This window comes from Sander lucioperca, chromosome 7 (genome assembly GCF_008315115.2).
Source record: "Sander lucioperca isolate FBNREF2018 chromosome 7, SLUC_FBN_1.2, whole genome shotgun sequence".
NCBI lineage: Eukaryota > Metazoa > Chordata > Actinopteri > Perciformes > Percidae > Sander > Sander lucioperca.
In genome coordinates, this window is record NC_050179.1 from 19,388,615 (window position 1) to 19,416,367 (window position 27,753).

A 27,753-nucleotide genomic window follows, 5' to 3' on the forward strand; every position below is an offset into this window, starting at 1 on the left:
AACAGTTATTAGGCCACTTATTTGGTGAACATTGGGGACAATGTTAATGACGTGCAACAGGCATCCAAGAGGAGGCAGATGATACAGTGTGTCTCCATAGTTGTAGGCTATAGTGTAAAAAGCAATGAGAAACAAATTAATTGTGCAAGCACATACAAATACACCATAATTACAGTGTCCTTCAAGGAAACCTTTTCAGAGAACTACAATAACAAAAAAGCATCTGGAGCTCATTAAGTTAATGTGTTGAGTTGAATTTAGTTGTGAAAGCATTGTTAATAGTCAGTATTATAGTTAAGTAGCACAAGTAAATCAAACTTACCAATTATTTATTCCATAAGCCGTCGTTGTGTTTGCCTTGCTATGGCACTGTGAACAGTGTCTGTTGAAAGTGCAATGAAAGACAAGCGTAGTAACAGTCTTTTCCATCCGTCAGTGAGCAAAGATGCTTTTATACAGTGAATATTTCTGGAAGCTGAAACCTTTAATTTGAACAAATGTCTGACTCTCTGAGCATTTCAATAAAATTAGGACCAATTTGACATGATTTATATATTGCTCCACAAACCTAATTCACTGTTTTTAAACACGCTGTTTTAGCACTTAAATAATGATGAATTTGCAATGTATTTTCAAATTTGCAGAATACTGTATGATTCGTGAACATCCTGTAAGGTATATAAAAATATCCTTTACAACAATAGTCCTTAGGAAAGATAAGGATTTAAAATAATGCAATACTTGGTACAGTCAATAAGCCGAAATGGAAACTTGTTTTCCATCAGAGCTGTGGTACACACTGAATAAGCATGCAAATAACCCGCTTATGGGTTTTATGATCAGCCTCATTTTTTGTGGCTTTATGCGACTCGGCTAAATGTGGGAACAATTAATGTGTTTCTGGCACGATCTCCGTCTCAATTTGCCAAAAAGGCTTATCGGCATACTGGCTGTGGTTAAACAAATATTTTAAAAATCACAGTGATAGCAAAACATATTATCTCATACTACAGCCTGAAATAACAAACAATGGGGAGCATGTGTCTAAGCTAATTCTATGCCTTCCACAGTACTGTATGATTTGACAAAGAAGGACTTTAGTCACTCTTCTTGGATTCTGGTCCTTTATCCTCCGATTCTAGATTATTGTCAATCCAAAATATTCGTCTTTTTTCTCAAAGTAGAAGTTGAATCGTGCCATGGCATATCTGTGAGGAGAGCAGAGAACAAGGAAAAAAACTGATCAGAGAAGATTTTTCTACAAAGCTCTTAATAAAGCTCTTAATGTTTTACCATCCTTGTCAGAAGTTTACGGTCAACCCGTTCTCACTCCCAACTCATCAAATACGGAAGCTTGGGCAGTGGCTCTCAGCGTCAGATATGACGCAAAAAGCACCCTTTAGTATCTGTATGAAACACACCAGGCAGAGCAGCAGCTCTGCGGCACTTTAAGATGACGTAGTATTAAAGGACAAATCCGGCACAAAATTAACCTAGGGGTTAATAACACGTGTACCGAGTCGACCGTTCTCTGGGATCTGTTTTCATGCTAATCAAATGTGATCAGTTTTATCGCAAACCGCTAATTAGCTTATAACGCTAGTCGTCGGGGCACGGGTAAAGTAAAAACAAATTACTATTTCGATACCACTAACAAGGCTCAAAATAGCACCACACTTCCACGGTAGCATAATGAGGGTACTGTTCACGTATACAGGTGGGCGCCATCTTGGGAAAACAGTCATGACCAGTCGAACGACGAACACCGTTCTTGAGCTGTTACTGGTTACTGGTTGCACGGCGTTCGTCGTTCGACTGGTCATGACTGTTTTCCCAAGATAGCGCCTGTCTGTATACCGAACGGTACTGTCTTTATAAACTATCTTTTTAATAAACTGTCTGTACACTTAGAAAGTTCTCAATTCTTCGGGACCCTCATTATGCTCGGTACACGTGTTATTAACCCCTAGGTTCATTTTGAGAGCGACAATGATTGCGAGTAGTATGAAAACCTGAAATGCCACATAAGGAGGCTTGTTGGGGTGGTGGATGGGTCAAACAACATAGGACTTCTCACCCATGAGACTGTGGTTTGTGTCCCGTTGTTGTCCCGCGTGTCACTGAAACGTACATTTACAATAAATGTTATTGATGCTAAAGGAGAGTCAATAACAATGCCAAAGGCACATGCCCAAGTGTCTGTATTTTACGCGATGGGAGTGAGAATGTGTTGTAACGGTGCATTATCACAATGTAACGGCTTCAAATGTGACCCACGACTTTTGTTTTGTGCTCCTTCTGTATGGCTTTCCTTGTCTTTCCATTCCTCCTGGTTTTAGATAAATGAACACATAAATAAATAAAAATTTAAAGTGTAATTATTTATGGTTTTGAAAAGGAATTGAGAACTTCCTCCTTGAATGACACCTTAATAAAATACTCTGTACATATCAAAATGTGGCAATTTAGAGAATCAATTCAAATGTTGTCACTATTTAAACAGGAATATGCAGATGTAGTCTTTTGGCCAGCATGCTGAACACCGGCGATCCTGAGAATATATGGGTAGATGGACAAGGATGATTTTTTTTTTCTGAAGTGATCAGACAATATTTTGTCTGTATTTAAGGTTTGTTGCAGATATTTAAACTACTTAAACTAAGTTCTCTTTAACATATCTGGCCTTTCGCAAAAATCTGTAGACTTATATTTGGAAGTGAATATATGCAGTAATGCTGAATCAATTTTCTCTAATAATAACAACAACAACAACAACAACAACAACAACAACAACAACAATAATAATAATAATAATAATAATAATAATAATAATAGTTCAGACACATGGCATTTATTTGCTTGTGTTCCATCACTCTGTTCACCACCTATATCTCTGGGTAAAACTGCTTTCTAATTATTGTCAGAGTTGGACTGTGTCTGCTCTTTGTTGTTTTCCTAGAGTTGTTTCTGTCTTGTCGATCCATAGCATTTCGAATAAAAGATTGCCTCTATAAGAGGTTTCCATCCTTAGTTTGTGAGAAATACCATAATACACATTTTACATTTAACCAGCACCATACTATCAATGAAATGTCCTCATTCACATTACTGACACTAGTTCTACTTTACACTAGAAGGGTAAAATAAATAATTGAAATCCACTTTTTAAATCTAAAAAAGTCATTAAATGGATATTCAGTAAGTTAAAAAGTGAAAAGAGCCTCAATGTCAGCTTATCCAAGAAAAAATGAAACAAAAAAGTCACTAGTCATAGTACTAATACAAACACTTTTGTTCTGCTAATCTAATTACCCGTTGTGCCCACACCGTCAAATTATAGTTGAGTATACCCATTTAAAAGAACAGCAACCTTCACAGGTGATCCCATTCATCCCTATTTTTTATTAAGGCCGACACCTAAAACTAGCGTGCTTAACATTTATCATCATCAGAGATGAAACTGAGACGTTTTTCTATTTAGCAGAAGTAGGGGAAAATGAACTCCCTCCAAAGCAGGTATTCCTTTTCACAATGTGCTTTTGTGCACAAGTCCCTCAATTTTGCAGTCAGGCTATTCCAAACAGTGGGCCTCCTCCTCAGTCATTTCCTCATAATAATGTCTTTGTCAAATAACAGCTCACCTTGCCAACACATCCACAAATCTAAACTGCTGACTTGCAGACACTTTCAACACATGAATTAAATCATATAAGGAAAGTAAATATGAACAGTAGAGGGAGGGCGGGTTTGCATTCCCCTTGTGGCTCTCTATTGTCACATCTACATCTGGCCTTGGTTAAAGCACAAGGCCTGGGCGACGCCTGTCACTCGTTGGGAAGTCTGCAGAGATTTGGCTCAGGGGGATAACAGTGAGAGGAAACACACACACACACACACACACACACACACATAATCAGGGTTTAACTCTAACTTCCTATCACTTTCCTCAAAAAGAACTTTAAAAAAGCATAAAGCTAGTGCTAGAGTGTTGTGTGTTCTCTTAAGTTAAGGGAAATAAAACTGGTGAAGCTATAAGGTAACATTTGGGTATATTTGATGTGAAAAAAGGTCTTGCAGTAACTAACCCACAGAGAATTATCTCCCAACTCTGCTTTTCGGCAATGGGCTGCCGTAGCTCAGTCCATATAGGGACTTGGCTTGGGAACCAGAGGGTAGTTGATTCAAGTCCCGGGCAGACCAGGTACAGAGTGTGGACTGAAGAGGGCCCAGTTTACATCCTTAAGCAAACCGCAGAAGCCCTAACATCAATCTTTCACAGATAATGAATGTGTGTGTGTGTGTGTGTGTGTGTGAATGAAAAAAATGAAGTCCCCCATGGGGACAAATAAAGTAGCCTACATTATTATACACTCATTGTAACTGCCCCGCACCGAATGGTGGATGGACAAAGTAAGCGGCTAGCTTGTGAAGAAAGTTGAGCATCTAAAGAGACAGATATTTTGTTGTGCGTGTAAGCTTGTTTTGGAGAATACCTCTTAATAGCAAAAACGTTATTTGGTGTAACTACTGTAGCTGGCGAGCTAACCACAAGCATGCTAGCTAGCTGTGACATGCTAATGCTAGTTAGTCACAATAGCTCCCACAGCTTCTTCTTTCTATTACCCCTGGCATTTTGTTCTCGGGATTGTACACTATTTCATATTGAAGATGGAGAAAAAAAAGTTCTGAGAGGCTAACAAGCTTACTACCTGTCAGTTAGCTATTACTAATCCTGGTGTTACCTGGCATCAAAATCTTTTGCAGCAAAATAACAAAGCCACAGTAACATTACTTAACGCTTTGCTATTTAATGTAAATGTCGGTTGCTTTATGCTATCTAAACAAATGGCAAGGACAGTCTGTCTCATAAGGTTATTATGACTGTGGTATGTGCTCATTGTCTGTGTATTTAAAGGAAAAGATGAAAGGATGAACTTGACCGTTGTCATCCACGTTTCCACATCGTTTCTTTCTTTACTGCATGAATGACTAAGAATTCTGAAAGCAGTGCTGGCAGAGGGAATTAGGATACCGGCCTATATACGTATGTGTATCAATGTATGTGCATTGGGGGACAGAGGTTGGCTGGGTAGTGATACCTTCAAACCTGGTTTTCCATTGTTACTGTTGCTCTCTGAGCTCATTTAGGTCTAACTCTCCAGTTAAAGAAAGGTAACCCGACCCTCACCATGCACTTTAGGACAACCTCAGCCGGCGGCTTAGAGGAGCAGACGTCTAGCAGGCGCATGTGGCCCAGCCAGGGATGAGAGACGTATATGTAAGGGAGGACCGACGGCATGGGAACAATAGTGCCTCTGTGCCTCGGCACCCCTCTGGATCACATTTCCTTCGAGGTCCAGATCGAAATGAGGCGGGGGCCCTGTCGCTGATCTCACAAGCGAGCAGGGAAAGCCACACAGAGGGGAGGGTGCCGTATGTCAATAGTGATTAGGATCATGATCACAACTGTGGCGGGTGTGGGGCACACAGAGAAGGGAGAAGGGAAGAAAGCGTAGGGATGAAGGGAAACATTTTGCCCTCCTGAACTTTATTGTCTGGTTGCTGGTAGTGAGGAATGTCTCCTGGACTTGTTTAAAGATAACTACGGAGATCATAATACATTTAAAAAAATAAAACAAATTAGTTCTGATTTCTTTTGTGAAAGCAAAGCCTTCCATCTTTTCATGATTTGTGGTTTAAGAGTGAAGAAAGGCAGAGACTTTCACGTGTAAATAGTTTGTCTGCTACAAGAAGAAGTGTGCTTGTCCAGCCTGTTTGATGCCAGATTCTAGATACACAAAGTCTTGAAACACTGGTGGAAAAAAAAGGAAATATTTCCACACTCTGGGCTCAAGTTCCCAGTCCTTTATTGCATTTTCTCTGCCAACAAATTATTTGTCAGGCAATCCTAATGAAGATCCTGTTTGTCTAAACATTGCAATAAAATAGTGAGTGCTTGAATTCAACACGTAGGATACATTTTTCCATTTGTGAGTATTTAAGTGATGTATGATGAGGTTAAGTGGTACGGTGGTCCCATGAAATTGCACTGAGGTCATATTTTTTTCTTTGTGGTTTCATGTGTTTCTACATTAAACAGTTACTGAGGTGGTGTCAATGTGAAGGCGGTGCTTAATTTCAAGAGTAGCCTACGTCGATTTTAAGATTAACGATTTGTAAACGTTTCTTTTTTGTGCAGCATTCGATTCACGAAACGTCAAAACCACCGAGCTTTAGGAAACTGGAACAATGTTTATACAAAGTGACACCCAGACACACTCCTCCAACTGTGGACACAAGGTAACCACATGGAAAAAGGCTTTTTCTTTCTACTTCATGGGACCTTTAAGCCACCTTCGTCAGAAATACAAACCTTTGGAAGTCAAAGTCAATCGAGGAGAACCGTGATTGCAGGATGGCCCAAAGACCCCAGAAGAAGTTGGATGCCTGGTGGAAGAGAAAGAAAAAAACATTAAAGGGCCATACTGGTAGTTTTCAAACTTTAGACCATTTATTACTACAGTTTTCAAAGCATGTTGTAGTGTTTCAGATTTTTTTTTAAATGTTCCTGCATTGGGTAATCCATAACAGTGAAAATCGTGTCTGCTTCTATTGTGGTCAAAATTGAGAGTAATGCAGTTAAAGTTGTACATACAAATGAAATTACAGCACTATAGAACGTGTGTGTGGTTTGTTAAAACGACAGCAGTACCACTGAAAAACACAATGTGATGCTGTCTTTAAATGAATGGCAGCAAGAACATGTGACTGACATGAAAATCTCATGTGGCCTTTTGATGATCCAATTAAAGCTTCAAAAGCACACTACTTCTCGCCCCCTGCAGGCGCGTCACAGTGGGGTCAGAAGTCAGTGTCTTCAGCAGGGCAAATTCTGGCTGACAGAGACTGAATTGGAGCCATCTAATTGAATGACAGACTCATTAACTGCATGCAGCTAGCCCATGATACTCCTGTAGGGCTGGGATGTGTTTCAAAAGTGCAGAAATCTGGGTTATGTGTAGCATTTGCACACGTGTGAAAATATGTCGTGCTGATTGTTCTAAATTAAATATCACAGGTGGTGTATGGTTTCACCAGCTTATTATTTTTATTTTTTTATGATGTTTTTGCTTGTGCCATAGAGCAGAACTGTAAAAAACACACCTCAGTGCCCTCCAGTTGTCGTGTTATAGCTGCTCCCATAACTGCTGCTGCTGCATACCAGCTGCATGCTGCTCAGTCAGAATGACAAACCTCTGTATTGAATGGTTCCCTCCTTAATGGCTTTGCTCACTTAGGCTTGCGGACATCCATGCCTCCATAAATTTCTGTTGTTCTCCACCCTTATTGTAAATCTTCATGGTTAGGACCACTAATAGCTAGGTCCTAATAAGATCCAGACAGGCCTCTGTTCAGTGGCCCAGTGATATAATCACATTTTTATTTGATAATCAAATAAAGGGTGGAATGAAATGCTTGAAGAGCGATGTGCTCTTTTTCCCCTCGCTGGCAGATTTTCATCTCTAATCTCTGTCTTGAGTTGGAGAGAGAGATTAAGTGTGTTTCCATTATGATTAATAACTGCTCTCCATTAAGGGAGCATTAGTCTAACACTAAGCAGAGACCGTTAGTGACAGGGAGCCATTGAGAAAAACGGAGATGAGAGACATGTGGGCAGAGTGACATCACAGAGCCGCAGTCTTTAGCCTTGACATCACGGGGGATCCCTGTGGAGGAGGCAAGTCGTAAAGACCCCACTGCGTCTTGGCACAGTTTGCCAGGGATTAAGATTTGAAAGCGGCAGCTTCACGCCGCAGAGCTTTGGCTACTGGCCAGGCTTTGTCGATGCCACACAGCTTCCTTCAGTGCAGACTGCTTTCCTTGGTTTAAATTATATTCATTTGTATAGTGTGAATTCAATGTAGTTTGATTATTCCAAGCAATTACCAAGTGATATGGAAGTGGTACAAAAGGATAAAATGGCATTTATTTCCAATTCATAAAAAAGAGAATACAAAAAAAACCAAAAAAAAAAACATGTAAAAGGCATCAGACTGAATTGATGATTATTGCGGTTTTGGAATTTTTCCAAAGCCTGTTACACATAATTAATATATCATCTGGTTTTTCCAGATGTGATGAGAAACCATTTTAAAACCATTGTGAGACTTGTATGGTGCAAATTAATGGTCAAAAATTGTGTGGACAAAACTTTTATTGTGCCACTTCCGATGAAAAGGGATGCAATGAATGATTTTTGGTGGTGATGGTTTTTATTAGCACATGATCTAACAATGATTTGATGAATTGATGATGAATTGATGATGAATTGTTTGATATATAAACTGTCAGATAATAAAAAAGCCCATCACAATTTCCGGGAGCCCAAGGTCATGTCTTGAAATTGTTTGTTTTCTCAGACCAAAATCATTTCATTTACTATTACAGAAAATCAGCAAATATCAAGATTATTCAAGGTTTTAAGATTATTTTTTGGGCATTTCCGCCTTTAATGGATTGGACAGATAGATATGAAATGGGAGTGAGAGGGGGAGGACATGCAGGTAATTGTCACAGGTTGGACTCGAACCCTGGACCTTCTGCGTCAAAGCATTTTTAAACACACTTTTAAAATATGGCTCCTTAAGCAATGGATTATTAGATTGTTGCACTAATGGTTTCAGCTTTAAAAGTAATCCTGTTTTCAGGTCATCATAATGTTTCATATAATAAAAATCACTATTGGATATTTTGTTTATTTTTTGTCTCGCATCAAAGGTTCTGTGGATAAAAAATAAATTAAGTGAAGTTCTGTACACCAACACAACATTAAGTGGGTAAAAAAAAGTGTACATTTTTTTGAAAGAGAAGTTTCAGCTCGATGTTCTAAAAAGTAGACCCTGTGATTTTCTCAGTTATTAGGCTCAGTATCCCTCATTTTGACACACAGCTTGTCAAAAATAAATCGAGCTGGAAACTTGGCTTTTTAAGCGTCAGTGATAAATTTCTCCCACTTCCCTCGAGTCAAGAGTCCTCCTCGGTTTGTCACAGAAAATCTGATTCCAATCAACATGATGTTATCGCCTCTCTCACTCCATTCCAGGCTTTATTTCTTTTCCCCCGCTCACTTCTCCCTCTCAGATTTTTGGCCGAGGCACAAGTTATTTTAAAAAGTAATATGCTTCCTCATCATTTCTGGGCTATTTCAAGAGACATTCACACCACCCCAAAATTGGTCAGGACAATTCTGCATATTGTGTTGAGCTATGAAAGCACTTTTAGACAGATAGCCCGGCACCACTTGAGCCACCAAAGAATGAAAATTGTGGTCATAAGAAAAATAATTTTGGCTGCTGTCTTTCATTTTTCCCTGCGGCAGTTTCTAATCAACTCAGATGAAGTCCATCAAACTTTGAACAGTGGTAGGTCAGCTGTGGACTGGGTTTGGTTTTCTTTGGGGAGGTTTTTTTTTTTTTTTCTTCTCTGGGAGCTGGAAAAGTAAATTGTCGAAATGTGATGGTTAAAATGGTGAGGTGTTGCCGGCATTTCATTTCAGAGGTCTGCGCACATACAGATATTGTTGAAATGCACACACTAATCTCATAATATGGAGATATTTGAGTCCCCCCCAAGAACAGATCTTAAAAAGCAGAAATAACTGTTGATAGATTTGTCACTTTCCAAAGTCTTACCAAAGTGTCAAGGCACTACATAATGACGTATTTCAACATTTCAACAAAGTCGATGGGAGCAGACACTTACCAGTGAGAATTTGCAGACTTGAATGTAGAGCTGCGTAACTTCTGCCTCTGTCACGGTGACCTCATGTCCTTTGCTACGCTTGTAACTCTCCAGATAGGCCATCAGCCAGTCCCTCTGCAGCTCCAGGCTCGGGTACAGGCTGTAGTTCACATCTTTCACACCTCAAACACAAAACACACACACACACACACACACACACACACACACACACACACACACACACACACACACACACACACACTTACACATATGCACATGTTTGTGGAACTACTGTCAGTGTAACAATTCAACACAATGCCTAAACTAAGTGATAGTTTTGAATGTTTGCCACAGAGCTAAATCAGCTTAACTCTCCAGTCAAACTTGTTCCACTTAATTTCTCTCCATCTGTGTACTTAAACTATATATATTGCATCCACACATATATATATATAAGGAATAATGACTCCAACTAATGATTATTTTCTATATAAATCACTGACAAGAATTTCTGCAATAATCTGTTGGTTTCAAAATGTCAGAAAAATACCCTTCCCAATTTTGATGTTACACACACATATTGTCTCTGGTCTAATGTATCTTCCGGTAAGCCATATCACTAATGCGCAAATTTGAGGAACTTGCATTTTACTTGAGTATTTCCATTTTATGCCACTTTATACCTAAAATAGAAAATATTGTACCACACTACATTTATCTGACAGCTATAGTTACTTTATAATCCAGAGTTTAAATACAGTAGGAAACATAACAAGAATAAGATGCATTGTTATACAACTAACAGTATACAAAATAGTTGAAATGAGCTCCATGTGGAACTGCAACAGTTTAATAATCTATTAATAAAGTAGTACAACACTTATAGGGGCCAGTGCTCTGCATTACAGTTTTTTTTTTATAATATTGGATTTAAACTTTAAATAGATTTAGCAGATACTATTTACTTTTACTAAGTACAAATTTTAATGCAGGACATTTAAATGTAACAGTATTTTTACAGAGATACATTGCTACTTTTAGTGTACTTTACTTACAGTAAAGGCCCTGAATACTTCCTCCACCACTGCATACATATGAAATTGTAGTGAGATCTGTATGTTGCAAATGAAGGAAAGTGGATCCAGTTTTGATAATTGACTGCATTGCAACTCTCTCTTTAAATGAAAAAAGGGATTTATAGCCTATGTTGTCATTAAAAAGACTCCAACATACAAACAATTGTGTGCATTTTTGTGACATTTGGCACATTCCAGCCACAATTTGGCATCATGATAATTTAGGGTCTGGACCGTGTTTGCAAAACACATCCATATTTCAGACATTATTTCACTTACAATAATTTGAGGTTGGCACGTGTTGACACGAAAGCTGACACGGTATGCTTCTTCTAAACTATCTAAAAGTGATAAATTGATGATTGTTCCACAAATGTTCAAATGAACCCTGTCAAGCCTTGCTGTGACACAGCTAGTACATCAAAGCTACTTTTATCACCACGCAGAATAGACACTGAATACAGTCATTTGTCTTGGCAGCATCAGAAGAAGGACAGTTTCATGGTACATAATGGCAAAAAGATAAAGATTGTCAAAGAGACAGCACAAACTGGACAATGATTCTGCATACCACTTACTGTATATACAACTTCTACTTCACGCAATATTCCACATTAGGCATTCTTATATGTTCCGGCCCATGAAACCGATTTGGAAGCAAATTGAACTTCTTTTCATCACATGACAGACCTACCAGCAAATTCATTGAAGTGATTGCCAATATCAAAGGCCTGGTAGTTGTAATCGGCGTACTCGTAGTCGATGAATTTCACCATTTCTGACAGAGGCGGAGAGGGAAAGAAAAGAAGCAGCGGTTACCAAGACAACATGATGAACATATCTAAGATATATAACTGGCGACATTCCCTCCTTTTATTCAAAGTACAGGACCTTGTGGGAGTCAAAGGAATAAGAAGTATCTTTTGATTCAGAGTCACTCTGGGCATCCTTTTAAATATGTAAAAGGGGCAAAGGTTTTATTCTGTATGTAAAATATAAATAAATAATAAAAGAAAGAAGACTGAAGCTGCATTATTTCAAACTGATAAAAAGAAACACACTCATCTATTTTAACATTAGCTTCAATAACAGACTTTCATCAGAGAGCTATAATTCAGATGCTTTCATTGCTTCTGATTGATGGAAATCTGCTACATATGTCCACATACATATAATGCAAGTTTATTCTGTATTATATGCAACATGTTTTCCAGTGTCAGTGATGTGCACAACTGTTCCTCACCCTCTTTGTGGTTGTAGATGATGTTTTTTGTGAGGAGGTCGTTGTGGCAGAGGACAGTCGGCGAGTCAATCTGTGAGAGGTGTCTCTTCAGTGACTCCATTTCCACTGACAAAGTCTCAAAGCTGGGCACCTCTCGTAGAGCCACGGGTCTGTAAGAGGTAAAACCACTAAAATTTAATTTTTTCCCCAATGGAGAAGGCAAAATTATCTGTGAGGAATGTTTTGTGAAAGAGGGGTGTCTTTAATTCATTATTACCAATTAGTGGGTGATGCTTTACACCAAAGCAAATAGACAAGAGCTTCAACTTTAAAGGAGACATATCCTGCTCATTTTCAGGTTTCATACTTGTATTTTGGGTTTCTACTAGAACATGTTTACATGCTTTAATGTTCAAAACATACATTCTTTTTCTAATGCTGTCTGTCTGAATATACCTCTATTCACCCTCTGTCTGAAATGTGCCGTTTTAGCGCCTGTCTCTTTAAGCCCCCCTCCCAAAAAGCCCAGTCTGATCTGATTGGCTTGCGAGAAAAATATGGCGCACCTTTGCAAAGGGTTAAGGCTAGAAGGGATATAGCTACGACAACAACAGTTAAGTCTAGGCACCAAAACAAATAGTTAAGTTTAGAGAAAAGATCATGGTTGGGATTAAAACACTCCCAGGCAGTATATGCTAATGAGCCTGCATGCGACATAGGAAAGGAAGCCAAATCTGAATGGCTTGTTGAATCCCATGTTTTCTGACTGGTTTGTCTTATTTCACAGTTTGTGGGTTAGTAGGCTAGCCTGACAAGCCAGACCCACATCAAGATGTTGGGTCTGGGAACACACCACTGGCAGGGCTTAATCCGATGGGCGGGATAAACGGTTGTCTTTCAAATTCCCTCTGCACGCAATAGGATAGCGCTACAACCAACCAGAGCAACAAAGAAGGTAGCAGAGCTAGATAGATTAAACTTTTGCCGTATCCGGTCGGCAAAACTCTGAACACATCTTCCTTTTTTAAGAATGACTTCAGTGCCGTTCTTTGTTCTTTCTCAAAGAAAAGCTTAACTCCAAGTCTTCCAGAGTCACGGCCAAAGCCAATTCGAAAGACATCTTCTTTGTTTTCAAGAAGCAGGGAACTCACGCGGAACCGTCGTAACTCTGCCGTCATTATGTTAAGCCCGCCCACCGACTCTATACACGATGTGATACTGACTAGAGTTTGGTTTTTCCAGCTCGCAAGCCAACGGAGAGTTGCTAGACGACCCTGGCTGCAAATTACATTCTAGGCCATTGGTAGGCCCTACAAATACCCAAATGAGTTTGTTATGATATGTCCCCTTTAAGATGAATCACTGAAGCTGACAAATACACTACCAGTGAGTTACATGTAGGAATAAGACAGGTGTTATTATTTAGCAAATATTAAATCCAGTCAGTCAAAATTCTTCACCTCTAAAATAATGCAGCTTGTTACGTTTTGCTGGTACAACTTCACAAAAATCCATTAAAGGGGTTAATTAAAAAGGCAGTTTGAGGTTTCCACATTTAATTGATGAATACATTTATGTTTTGTGAACACCCTCTAAGCAAAGTAACCAGTCTCGCATTGCCAGACATATGACTCCTCTGTAACTCTTCCTGAGATTTCTTCAACATTTTTTTGCTGTTAAAGAGTTTTTTGGGGGCGAGTTTTTTCAGGGGGTCATATACTGTACAGATTAAAGCCCCTTGATGTAAATTTGTGATTTGTGATATGATCTGTGTAAATAAAATTGACTTCAATAGCTTTCAAGTATCTCAAAATTGCACTTAAGTAGAGTACTTGAGTAAATATGCATTCCACCACTGAGCATAGATAGTCTTTAGAAATATGGGACATTGGAGGGGCTCTTCTAATTAACAACAAGCTAGTTAAAGGCCAGACAAAGAAGAAAAGACATGCTAAAGTAACTAGAAAGACATTTTAAACACAGTATTGTAAAGTAGTACTATCCCTACTTCTTCAAATGTTATTGTAAAGGCTCAATCTTCATGCTGTTTCAGAAGGTTTCCAATCATGGTAAAACAGACTTCTTGCAATTCTTCTTAAATGTTAGTTTGAGTCGTGAAATATTAGCCTGCAGAAATCCCCGAAGCTTGATGGAGTTTTTTGAACATTTGACAAGGATAGGTTTTTAAAAGGATAGTGTGTGTATAGAGCAGCTAAGGAAAAGAAAATCTAAACTAAACTTGTATGAAGGGAAAACAAGACTTTGATGGTGCAGTTGTCAGAGGGAATAAGAAAGTTTGCTGAATGAGAGTTCGGGTGTGCAAAACCAACTTTGTCACAAAGTCCGCACTTTTCTTCTTGGAGCAACATGTTTGTAAACTGAAGCAGTTCAACGTGCCTCATTGAGAGGTTACATGCCTTGTTTTCACTCTGTTGATTACCCGATCTTTCAAAGAAGACACTAATGTCCTTGGACGTCAGTGCAAAATGCACCTGGAAGAAATGCTGCGCAAGCATCCGTCTCCTAATTAATTTTCGTGTTTCCTTTTCAGTTGTCAGGCCACGATAAGAGGGTCATTTAAACAGTGCAATTTAAACACTACCTATTTATTCGAGGAGGAACAAACAGATGCTCCGGTATTATACACACTTGTAGACATAATTTAGTGAGGCCTGTTAGGAACACACAATAAAAGCAGAGGAGCAGAGCCTTGTTTATCGCTGTGCCACAGAGGCTCTGCTGCCTTATACAAGTCCTCCTACACATCCTCAACAACACAAGTCATTTTTGTATATTATCCTTCATTCACTTAGTGAATCCACTCCTTCCTGCTGTAGATAGACAGATCGAGAAAGGATTGATTGAACAAAGACACAGAGATCTAAAATACCTGCAAGCAAGCATGCAAAAAGTATGCAAATATATATTCTTTTTTTATGAAGCCGTTTCCTGCTTGAGTTGGGATCTTTTTTAAATTTCTTATTTGACTTATTGTCAACTGAAATAGTGCATGTATAATTCATCAATCTCCTCTCTAATATGAATAAAAACACACAGTTCAATGGTGAATCACCCTGATTCCTTTTCAACCCATCCATTGCTTTAACTTAACAAACTGACTTTACCATAGAAAACTCACGTTTACTCGAAGTCAAAGGCTAAATGAAAGACTTCCATTGACTTTAAATGGAAACCTGTCGCCTTGCCATCAGATCTTTTCCTCTCTCTTTTCTGTCCTTTTCATGAGAAACTGTATGTCAAGTACATTCGCCTCCTGCTCCTTCAAGTCTCTGTAAGGTAATTAGTGGAATTTCCTCCTCTGGCGCTTCATTATCAATGTGCCTTATTTACATATGATTTCAAACACCAGCCGAGCACTGATTTTCTTCTCTTTTTTCCCCCTTTTTGCAGTTTTATGTGATTCGTAGGAGTGCAAATGGAAGACGTAGTAGGGGGCCATTGGGAGAAGAAGAGGTTGCACTCTTGCTTTCTATTGCTTTTCTCTCTTTTCTCTCCCATCTCTGACTTCTACTGTGCACTCTCCCTCTCTCTCTCTCTCTCCGAACCTTGCAGCTGCTGCAGCCTCTTTCGCTCTCTCTCTCTCTCTCTCTCTCTCTCTCTCTCTCTGTATCATTCTCTCTCTCTTTCTCTGCACAGCGGGTGGCTTGAGAGCTGAAGACCTCCTCTGCAGGTGCAGCCTCTTCCTGCTCTCTCTCTGCCTTTCTTTTACCATTTCCTCTGAAGATCACATTCATACCAGCCCTCATACATTCTCAAGTACAAAAGTTTCTCTGCCTGTTTAAAACCACTTTTGCGTTGTCTCTGTCTCTGCTTCTGTGTGTGTGTGTGTGTGTGTGGTGTGTGAGAGACAGGCCAGTGAATATGTAAACAGACACACACCATACACATGACTTTTAACCATAAATCAACCTCTTAAATGTCATCTCTTGAATCTCAAATCTCATATATTCTCTTATCATCCTTTTCCAACACTCTGTTTTATATGTCCTAATTATTGACCTTTCGCTGACCATTGTGATTTTGTCTGTATGTCTGTGTTTGAGCAGCAGTGGACTGTGTCAAGCTCCTCCATCACACAAATGTCTCACAATATAGCACCATCTATTGGGCCTCGAAATGTGGTGCAGCCTGCTTCTGTAGATGAATATTACAGTGAGAAATATCCTAATTCATCCATACACTCATCACTTTTGTAAGAAAATGTGATCCTCCTAAACTGTAAACTGAAACAAAAGGGCAAAATTAGTTGAATATTGGTCAATAAAACTCCTCATTATCTTGTAAAAGAATGGAGCTCAAGAAATAGTCCACTGCTCCTCTGTACTCCATTTCACTGTGCCTTATGAGGTGTATCCTTTTATGCATTATGCATTTTTAAGCATTATGCACTTATTATAATCTTAAATGGATATTGTCTATCTCATAACAACTTGGCTCAGTTCAACAACCAGGCCAAAGCAGAACATAATAACAAATCTGTAGATTTTCTTATGGGCTTTGTAAAAGAAGTGCTCTAAAATGAATGGCTTTATAATGAAATAGTAGAGGAACCAGAAAATATGGACTTAGAGTGAGAATAGTTGTCTGTGTCTTGTCTTACTGATGACAAAAAAACATTGGTCACACTGGCTTCTCTTTCTGGGACTTTTGTCTTTCTGAATCCAGGAAGCTAAAAACTGCTTTTCATAAAAGCCTTCTCCACATTCCCTTTCTTTAATGGGTGAGTCACAACGCCTTGGGCTAAAATTCAAAGAAGAAACTCCAAATTGTTCAAAAGCGACTTAGAGATTTTGGGCCTTCCAGCTTCAGTTTGTGTGGACTTCCGACCCTTCCGCTGCTTACATAAACAAGGTTGAACGCTTGACTGATAAGGGAGAGCTCTGCAGGAAGCTCGTGGCCGAGCGTCTGTTTCTTTGTAGTGTCTGTAAGGCCCCTCTCACCCCGTGACCCCCGTGACCCCTGTCAGAGATAATGCAATGTCACTGCCACCGAGGCCACTCCCCCACCTCGTCCCTCTGACCAATGACAGCTCACAGCGGCGGACTCTATCCACATTGTGAGAGAAGTGAATATGCAACTCTGAGCAGTGACTGCTCAGTTACTTGAGACACAATGTTTGGGTGAAAAGGAGCACTGTGGGCAGGTTTGAGAAATGTACATTTGGCATGTGAAAAAAATGATAAGGCATCAGTGGAAGTGCTGCTGCCTAAAAGATAAAGATGTGGAAAATGTTGCTGGTTTCTATCAAAGGGATGGCTGCACAAATTAACATGAGGTATTTTACCACTGAGGTACAGCCTCCCAGTGCCAGTTTAATATTTGTTTTAACCTGATGTGATTTCCACTACAGTAGATAATTGACAGCTTTTTTCTCTCACTCATACATTAATGTAAACCCTTCCTACTCTGGATAGGACAAATGACCATTCACTAAGACTCGCCCCCCTTAATTACTGTTGCAACACCTGCGGTTTCCAATGATAATGGTGGCCGATAGCAGAGGCGGAGTGGCAATCGGGAAAGTCGGGACTTTTTCTGGTGGGCCGGTAGTGTTTCGAGGCCGCGAGGGCCGGTCTGATTATAGTTATACATTGCAAGTTCTTAGCAACACCATCCGGCGGCCTGGTGTGCTGTGCAGCCTCTGCTCAACCCGTACAGCAGGCCGCAGCAGCCTTTTATTTGAAAACATTCATCTCCCCCACCCGAATTTCCCGGTAGACAGAGGTAGACAAAGGCCATACAAAATAGAATGACAGTAAACAGACTTTGAACTTTTTGCCGTGGACATTTGACTGGTTCAAAAGAAAATGGTGCTCAGCACTGTGCAATGACCATAGAAATAGAATAAGTTAGCCAGCTACACCGGTCATAGTTCTTTGCAATGGCAACGGTACACATAAAAATGGCCGCCACTCTGACCATCCTGCTATGTTGATTTGATCAGGAGTGTCCGTTCTACTCTCATTCTATATCTATGACAAAAGCACACTTCTAGTTGGCAACCATTGCTAATGATTTTGTTGGCAGAAATGACAGCTGTTGCAGGCAGATCTTATCAGCCTACTAATAAAGCTAAAGTCACCAGCTGACTTTTTAATGTTTTCAGGTGGCTCGTTTTTTAATCTTCTAAACGGATCCTAAATATGACCTTGATGGCTACTGTACATACATGATATTGTGAGTCTAAAGATGCATTTTCCAGGCAGAAAGTCAGCATCCCGGCTCCCACACAGTGGGAAAACACTACACAGTGGATGGGCCAGTTGACAATTGAGCTTTTTTTTTTTAACATAACAAATCATCAGCTAATGTTGTGCTCTTTGGCCTTTAAAGTAAGGCTTGAATAGGTTAGTACTGTTGGTAATAAGCTTGATTGCCAAGTGTACTGTTTTTAGTTTATGTGAAAGCAGACAGACACCGTGAAATCCAGTCCTTACACTTTTGCTCTAATGTTTTTAGTTTCAGAAAGGCCACAAATCCAAAGCTTGAACTTCATTTCTGACCAAGCCAAAGCACCCACAGAATGCTTTTTTGGTGACTCCAGTGCCTCTCTGTTGTGATTGTAGGGCAAAGTTATCCCCTAAACCTAAACATGCATGTGGTAGATGTAGTCTAACACTTCAGAGAGACTGCCACTGTCCACCAAAATCTTGTTAAGAACTCAGGTGCTAAATCGGTCATACAGTTGAGTCATGCTCCATTTCATATCTGTAACATAAAATAGTGTATAGTTATAGTAAAGGTTGAAAGTGGTTGGTGTCATCAACTAAACATTCCCATGAGCCCAACAAGTCACTGACAACTAGTCACTCTACTCGCATTGCCAGACCTTCTTTCACAGCGCTGTGGAGGAGGGTCTAGCGAGTCCACACAGCAATCCGGGAGGGGAGAAAAATGTGCTCTCGTTTATTGGCATTCCTTTAAGCCAATCACAATCGTCTTGGGCAGTGCTAAACGCCGAGCGGAGCCATGGTGCCTCTGCAAAATAGCCTCGGGAAGGAACTTGTTTTGGTGGAACGTGTGTACGTTCAAAGGTTGTTTTAGTCGTGCAACAGAAAACTATGTTTGGACAGATAGTCTAGCTAGCTATCTGGATTTACCCTGCAGAGATCTGAGGAGCAGTTAACCATAGTCCTCATAAATCCACCGGAGTTAAAAATTACAACACAAAGAAAGGGGAAGGTAATGGACATCTGAAAACGGACGTCCAAAAAGAGTCTGGCGGAATTTCTGGCAGAACGAGAGCAATCCTGGAAGTGGAACGTCATGGATATAGACTACTGACAACAAATCAATTCTCCAGACTTCTTCCAGAAGTTCTTCCAGACATTTTATAGCAAAATACTGAGTTTGCAAGATGTAGTTTGGCTTTGCAAAGCTGCTCTTGAGCAATGTAGTCATCACTTGCTCTGGTGCTGCTGCTCATGGCCAACTGTGAGAGTCTGTGGTTGCACGAAGGAAATATGTTGAGATGACCATGATATCTCAAATACATTGAAATGATTTTGTCAAGAGTTGTACCTTTTTGTGCAGCGCTGCTTAGCTGGGCTACTGCTCTGCACCAGCGTGAGAAAGTGGGACATTTTTGTCCAGAGAAGAGGTTCAACAGGCAGAGCACATTTTGGCTGGATAGAGTGGATTCTCCCCATCTCTGCTGCGATCAATCTACAGAGAGAAAACATTTTCTCAGATGAGCCTGGCTGACGCTGTTATTGCACAAACAACCATTATCAGAGTAGAAACACAACTCCCTTTCCATTTAGCACTCTTATCTTGTTCTTCTTTCCCAACAAATGGGCCTTGTTGCATTCGTGACCTTTTGGCTACTTGAGTGCTCGTTCTCGAGGTATCTTAGCGGTGACATAAAGTTTTCTGGGCATTCCCCACAGAGGGTATCAGGCAGAGCAAGGTTGATTGATGTGTATCGTGGCCCTGGCTGTTTAGCCTTGGCTAGCTGTGTTGTGTCCTACTGTCCTGTGGTGAGAATAATGTTGCTGGCCTGTAACCATGTGGATGATGAATGAGACCGGGGGCATGACTAAACAACATTGCTCAACATATATACACATGACCTCTAACAATCACTAACTGTTTCCTTAGAAAACAAGCTGTCGAGGTTTTACATTACTCTCAGTAAACCTGTTGAGTTTATACAGCTTGACCACTGAATGGACCTGGAAATAATAGCCACTGATATTGATGGCATTGTATGGCCAGCCTTCACATTAAATGCAAATGTGTGTGGATTTCTTAACTGCCATATCATGTTTTTGACTTTTAAAATTGAAATTTCAAATAAGTAGCTTTGTTAAAAAAAATATTTCTACGTAGTTATGCTATATCATTACAGGCGCAGGTCATTATGAGTTTGACTGAACACATTAATGATGTGATAATAACTCAACAAATAAACCTTTGTTTCTTAAAATAGAAATCAACAGACAGTCGAATGAAGGACATTTTTACAGCCAAACGTTTCAAAATAAATACATATTTTAAACAGTATAAAGTGTTAGTGAATGTTCAAATGTGTCCTGGGTTTAAAAAAAAAAAAAAAAAAAATATATATATATATATATATATATATATATATATATATATATATATATATATATATATATATATATATAATTTATTGCATGCTTTTCAAAATAGCTTTTTCATAGATTGCTTTTGTTTTGAAAAACGAAAACCTGAATTGTCAGAATTATTAATATAGGCAAACATAGTGGTAAGGCTGATTCTTATACAGTTTTTGAAAAGTCTTGAACGTGAGCATGACTTGTTTCAGATTCAACTTTTCAACAATGAATTCTGAAGAAATGCTAAAATTCTCATCACCTTTTTTTCCCTTTCATGACCAAAAAGCTACACTGGATGATAATCATCATATTGTCGTTTCCAGCTGTGAATGTGTGAACTGTGGAAATGTGAACCAGGACATTCCCCAAAAAAGGCAGATAACTACTCTTAGCACACCGTCTCTGATCAAATCAGCTTTAACAAAAGAAATGAATGAAAATGTGAAAGCTGTTCTGGCAGAGACCTGTAGATGGATGGTTGTCGGAGCAGCTCATCATCCAGTACCGTTCCTCTAACAAACTCGTAGCATATGCCATTCTGAAAGCTGCAGTAGATCTGTGGACCACACCCGTGGGCGTGGAAGACCTGGAACATTTCCACCTCCAGGTCCCTGTTCACATAGAGCTCCGTCATTTTGCCGTACAGTCGCACCAGAACACAGCCGGGCTCCTGGAGAGATGTCACGTAGCATCCAATTAGCTGGTTGGTGATGCCTTCTGTGAATTTCTGAAAGGACAGGAAATCAACTCAGAAAAATTAAAAATCAGCTTAGATGTTCCTCATTTCAGCCGGATGTCCGTTAGACTCTGGTGGATTTATGAGGACTATGGTTAACTGCTCCTCAGATCTCTGCAGGGTAAATCCAGACAGCTACTAGACTATCTGTCCAATCTGAGTTTTCTGTTGCACGACTAAAACAACTTTTGAGCGTACACATGTTCCACCAAAACAAGTTCCTATCCGAGGCTAATTTGCAGTGTTGCACTGTTGCTCCATAATCCAGAGCACGTTTCTCTCCCATGCTGAAATGCTGTGTGCACTAGCCAGACCCTCTTCCGCAGCACTGTGGATGAAGGTCTGGCAATGTGAGACTAGTGTTTGCATAACAGGCAGTCACATAATTATTCTGTAATTATTATGTAAGTGAATAACGTGCAAAGTGTAATGGGTCACTCTACTAAACCTCAGCCTGAGTTACTGTTTATCCATGTCAATGTTGGACTAATCAATCTGAACATGGTTGCACTCAGAGCTTTAGAAGGTGAATAAAAGCAATATGTTTGGTCTCGGGATTTCGACTTTTGGTACCATATCAATTTACAGGCTGCCGTAATGGCTCATTTACCTAACATTTTATACCAACCTTCCATTAATTACACAGTTTGTGCAAAAGAATAAACTATAGAAACAAAGAGATAATTTGCCAGCTATTGTAACATTTGTGTACTAGAAAAGAAACTTGAGAAAATAATTGTGTATTTTGAATCACAACACATTTGATCCTGAATTTCTCAAATATCTAAAGACCCTCACTGATGGTAACATGGCACCATTGTGTGTAAAACATGAAGGATCGAAGGATCAGCAGTGGTGGAAGAAGTTTTAAGATCTTAAAAATAGTGAAAATAGCAAAACCACAGTATAAAGATACTAATCAATACCACAAGTAAGTAAGAGTATTAGCAGCAAAATGTACTTCAAAAGTATAAAAAAAAATAATTTTAATATTGTCAAAGTGGCACTAAATATGAACCTTTTGTAGTTTAGTCTTTCTTTTTCATATTTTCAAATCAACTGATCATATGTTTACATGGAAAATCCTGAAAAGTAACTGGTAACTATGGCTGTGACAATTTCCCTCTGAAATGAAATGGAGTAGAAGTATAAAGTAGCATAACATTAAAAATAAGTAAGTAAATACTTGGTTACATTCCACCACTGAGAATTAGTTAGTTATGCCATTAATATACTGTATCTATTGATTATTCAGATATTCATAAGTATAGAAAATACTGGTATACAGTATGTGCCAAAGAGAATGAGGTGGAAGTAATTTTTCTGTTAAAATATTGAGCTGTTAGTTATATTGCAAGATAACATGTAAGGTTGGATTACAGTACCAACTGGGCAAAGCACGTAAACTGCACAGGGGCCCAAGACTCCAATGGGCTCCCACAAATCTCTGGTTCATTGTATTTCAATTGGTTTTTGGTTATTTGATTAATAGCATATTTGTAAGAGAATTCACACCATTAAAATACAATATTAACAAAGATGAATGAATTACTAACTAATGTTGTGGTCCTGTCTTGTAGAGTGATTATGTGTCAAAAAAACAAATATAAATAAATGTAAAATTGATCTGGCATAGAGAAAAACAGATACGGGTAGGCTATGTGCATGCGACCGAAGGTAAATGACAGATGTAGATGTACAGCTGTGGAGAGCTGCAGTCTGAACTTGTTGACGTTAACGATCACACTTCCAGCAGTACTGCTCTATATGTGTACACAACTATACCACAGTGACCACTGTTTGCTTGCAAAGGCCCCATCGGACATTTGTTGTCATTCAGTGGTTTCTCAAAAGTCTCTCATTCTCTGCTACAGTCGCCACAGCAGAGCCTCAGATGGGCCCTGCACACAACAGCTTTTCATCTAGATGGAAAGTCAACAAACATGCCCACCTTGATATCTCACCAAGTATTTATAAAGTGGATGGAAGGCCACTTGGAATATTTCCACATGGCTTTGCCATTGTTACCAGACTCGCTTTGTTTTGGATTTTCACATATTATCTTTACATGAAAGTTGGTCAAATTTTCTTATTTAACGCGTTTATTTATTATTGTCATATGAAAAAACACTCACTATTTATAGCACTTCTTAAAGTCGAGAAATGCAGAGTACAGCAGGTGTATCTAATGTGCTAAAGGGCTACAACAAGCCATGCAAATACTCAGGCTTGCCTCTAAATATGTATGTTTTTCCTTTTTTTCAGTCTCTTTTAAAATAATTTTAATTATTTCTTACCTGTGAAGCTCTTTGACTTTGTCTCTTTCTGTTTTTTAACAATCCCTATTATGCCTACTATTTGTCTTGTATTCCTTTTATTTTTAATTTCCTTTAAACTTAAAGTGCATGTAAAGCATTCAAATTGCCTTTGAGTTTGAGCTATTGTTTAATATGTCAAAAAACAGATTACAACACGTGTCACAGGAAGGAATTAAAAACAAGCGCAGTAAGAAATACACTAGGATGAAATACAAGATATGACAGAAAGGAAGAAAAACAGTGTAACAGTAGGAATTATCTCCCCTTTCCCTGTACATTCTATAGTGTATGGTCCAAAAAGAACACAATACATCATTAAAGGGACTTTTGGGATCTAGGGGCAGAAGTGAAACATTCACTCCTTTGTGTACACTACTGGACCTGGTGTAGATTGAGAGGTCACCCACCCAATGTGCTGTCACATAACAAACATAAACCCTATTTCTGCGAAAGATTGGACCTTGTGTTTGCACATGGGCCCAGAATGGGATTATCCTGTTCTGAAAAGATGCTCTGACAACACTACACATCTGTCCCAGGGTTAATAAAATAAAAATGTCTACTTTTGTTGTCCAGTTACCTTGGCTTTTCTGCTGGTTTTATACGTTTGTCTTTCTTTATAGTGCCATGTGTACAGAAAATGAGACTTTTCAGTTTTGTGTTACATTTTATCACCATGTATGTTTTTAATTTATCTGTTACATAAAGTGCTTTTATTTGTTTTTTTAAAGAAAAAGAAAACGTATTGTCAGCAGGTTGTACTTTAGACATGGTCATAACTTTCCATTTTAAAGCATATACATGGCTATATTCTATATTTATGTTATTCATTATGTCAACATATCCCATGAAAAGACCAAAACCAACACTGCATTAGTCTGTCTCTCAACACTGACTTCCCCAGCCTGTGGCTCTCATTTTTCAGCCCATTGGTTCCTACTAAAGACGCAACCCTTTAAAAACACATCACAAATATACTTCTTTTTTTTAAAGCTAAATAATGTCCTAAAACAGCTGGGCTTTGTTGTTTTTAGCATACGTTACTGAAGACAGAGGAAATAATAACTATTTTAGCTGCAGATTTGGTGTGCTAGTGAGTATTTACAGCAGCAAAATTTCAAAACAACGCTTTAGCTCATCTTTATATGACAACTAAAAACCAAACCACTGATTCACACACACAGGTGTTTTAACTTGTCTTGGCTGATTATGCTGCTAGGCAACAGGCAGCATGCTGGACAAGCCAATTTGAGCACAGCCAATCACAGAGGAGTAAGCAGTCCTGCTAACAGGTGCATCAATCATGCCTGGTCAGTGCAGGCCCACACAGTCCTGAGAAAGAGTCTACTCAGCCTTTGACTGAGAACACCTGTGGGGAGTTAGTACATGAGCACTTGCAGGTATGGGTTTATACCCCGTTTACACGTACATGGTTATTTTGAAAAACGGAGACATTTCATTTCGTTTGTGCCTTTCGTTTACACGCAAACGGAGAATTCACCTGAAAACAATTCTTTCTAAGACTACATTTACACGTGGCCGGCTATTTTCATAAACGGACATTTAGAACCTCTACGTTTTCAGAAAAGTGTTCGTTTACATGTACCCGTGTATATATGCTGTCAATGTCGTTAAGAGCATGCCACACCTGTAGGTGGCATTTTAACGAGAAGCTCAAGCTCATGTTAGCCAATCACAATCCCAAAAATAGCAACAACAGCAACGAATCACTTCCTCTTTCTCTCTCTCGGCTGTCTAAACCTCCGTTTGTCTCAGTTTACATGCAAACGTGCAAACAAAGTTTTCCAAAATCTCCACTTTGGCCGGAGTTTTTAGAAATAATTGTTTTCTGTGATAAAAACGGGGTTTTCGTGTAAATGAGAGGCCAAACCGCAGGAAAATATCTGCGTCTTCCCTTCGTGTAAACGGGGCCTAAAAATTCCGGCCAGAGTGGAGATTTTGGAAAACTTCATTAGCACGTTTGCATGTAAACTGAGACTGACAGCTGTGCACAATGTTATTTTTGAAAACGGAGAGGTTGAAATGTCAGTTTATGAAAATAGCTGGCCACGTGTAAATGTAGAATTAGTTAAAGGGGAACTACCGTTTTTTTCAACCTGGACCCTATTGTCCAGCTTGTATTTACCTTCACAAAAGTGCTTGTTTTGCCACTGACAGGCTCAGATTAATATTCTAAGTGTCTGACAACATTATGGAAAGGATTTCTAAGGAGGTCAACCTTTCTGTTAAAGAGTAAGATCGTTTTTTTAAACATAAAAACATTCGCGAAATTGCATTCGCTAAAGCCACCAGACTCCATGTAAATAAACAGTAATTTTAGCATTGTAAAATACACTTCATTCAAAGTTGACAGAAACAAAATAAAACTATGAAAAGCCGTTTTGGGTTGTCTTTCCACTTTGTAAACCATGACAACTCTAGTTGTGGTTGAAATAAACACATAGTTTACCGATATGTGAAAATTGTTGGCTCTGTATACGCTAAAAGTATTGTTTTTTTTTCAAATGGAGTCTGGTGGGTTTAGCGCTAGCGACCTCAGAGCTGTTTCTGGTTAAACAGAAAGGTCTTAAATTTAAACTGGGCAGACGCTGTTTATTAATGTTCTACATTTTGTTAACTCACACTACACGTTTAATCGGCCTTTCTGCACGGCCAGAAACTGCTCGAAAAAAGGTTTATTGAAACAAGACTTCAATCAAAACAACTTCATCCTTAACCATGTTGCCTAAAAGAGAGAAAGGCAGCATTTGGCCTTCTTTGTGCAATTAAAGAAGGAAGAGAGATATGGAGCCGTGGGTAGCTGGAAAATGCAATACAACGTACATACAATATGGTCTGTTCTGCAGTGAAATTCTGTTTTATATTACAGCAATTTCAGTCAAGACTGCAGTTTGTAAAATACTACTCTACTAAACTGTGGAACTGCTCAAATTGCAGTAACACAAAGGGTGAAACAGCATGAATTCAGTGTTATATTCCCTGTGAACACAAGAACCTCATCATAAGTCTACACTTTTAAAAATTGGATGTTCTATGAAAATGAGTGTGGGGAGAAAATATTAAATTTAGTTTGCCTTCTCCACATCTTTTTTTTTTGCTTCTGTTTCATCCGTGCAGCTTTTTGTCTTAAGATACTAAACAAACCCAGTTGAAAGGACTATTAACAAATGTCACAGTGACATCCATGATGCAGTGACAATGTCAATGACAGGTCCAATTGAGATGTCATGTGACATAATAATGTGGCATTTGACATCTGAGTTAGGGTTGCACAGTCTGTAGAGATGCAGTGAGTTAAAGTGACACTTGAATGTGAACTTACTGGAAAACAGGGTTAGAAACTAAGACACAAACATTCACTTGCCTTCATCTGAATGTTCTGTGCCTTCCAAAGAGGACGGAGTCTGCTGAGGAGATCCAGGATGCCTCTACGAGGTTCATGCTCATCAATATGGAGGTCCACATGGAGAAGCTGATTCTCAGCACCAGCACACCTAATGTCCATTTTTTTTTTTTTAACAAAGCAGATGTAAAGTCTGAAGAGATTTTACTTTCAAAAAGTTTGAGGTCCAGAACTTGTTCAAAAACCTTTGGACCAAAGTCCTATTCTGTTCAAAGACCATCAAAACATCCTGCAAAACTGGAACCACTTGAATCACAATTCTGGAAAGCCAAATGTGGGTTTAATTTTGAAACAAGAAAAAAATTGTCTGAACAATTCAAGAGCCATCAGTGGTATTTGTAGGTCACTGAAATTGTCCACTTGTGTGTCCAGTGACTCAGCAGTCCAGCTTGCTTATCAGGGGCCAATGTTCCTATGGGTATCTTCATCCCCACTCCTTCGGAGTTTACATATTAACCACTGGTGCCAGGAGGCACAGTGAGTGTTAAACATAATTCATTGGGAGGAAAATGCCTGTATATAGAATATTACTTAATATAATGTGAAATTACAATGTACTAAAAGATGCAAATATTTCACAAAAAATGAAGAAGAAGAAACTTTCACTGTACTTGAAATTACTACTTAAATAAA

At 39.0% G+C, this 27,753-nt stretch overlaps 1 protein-coding gene across 2 annotated transcripts; it reads right to left on the bottom strand.

The window, feature by feature from the left end:
- Window positions 1-27,509, bottom strand: zgc:113516 (uncharacterized protein LOC541449 homolog). 2 transcript variants are annotated; one of them, XR_004104240.2, is made up of 9 exons: window positions 27,082-27,509; window positions 21,107-21,369; window positions 19,582-19,725; window positions 12,061-12,209; window positions 11,512-11,595; window positions 9,763-9,923; window positions 6,374-6,447; window positions 323-1,208; window positions 1-107 (listed from the first exon to the last, which is right to left on the bottom strand). XR_004104240.2 is itself a non-coding variant. In XM_031295258.2 (8 exons), the coding sequence occupies exons 1-8, from the start codon at window positions 27,220-27,222 to the stop codon at window positions 1,139-1,141; spliced, it is 1,086 nt and encodes a 361-aa protein (XP_031151118.1). In that variant the 5' UTR covers window positions 27,223-27,509; the 3' UTR covers window positions 1-1,138. The 2 variants fall into 2 exon arrangements, 1 of the variants encoding a protein (XP_031151118.1); XM_031295258.2 differs by having other exon boundaries at window positions 1-1,208.
- Between the last annotated feature and the right edge of the window lie 244 nt (window positions 27,510-27,753).

Coding starts and splice junctions, on each gene's coding strand:
- zgc:113516 (XM_031295258.2), bottom strand. CDS start 27,222: ATGGACATTAGGTGTGCTGGTGCTGAGAATCAGCTTCTCCATGTGGAC. Junction 21,370..27,081: donor CACAGAACATTCAGATGAAG/GCAAGTGAATGT, acceptor CTGTCCTTTCAG/AAATTCACAGAAGGCATCAC. Junction 1,209..6,373: donor ATTGACTTTGACTTCCAAAG/GTTTGTATTTCT, acceptor CTCTCCTCACAG/ATATGCCATGGCACGATTCA.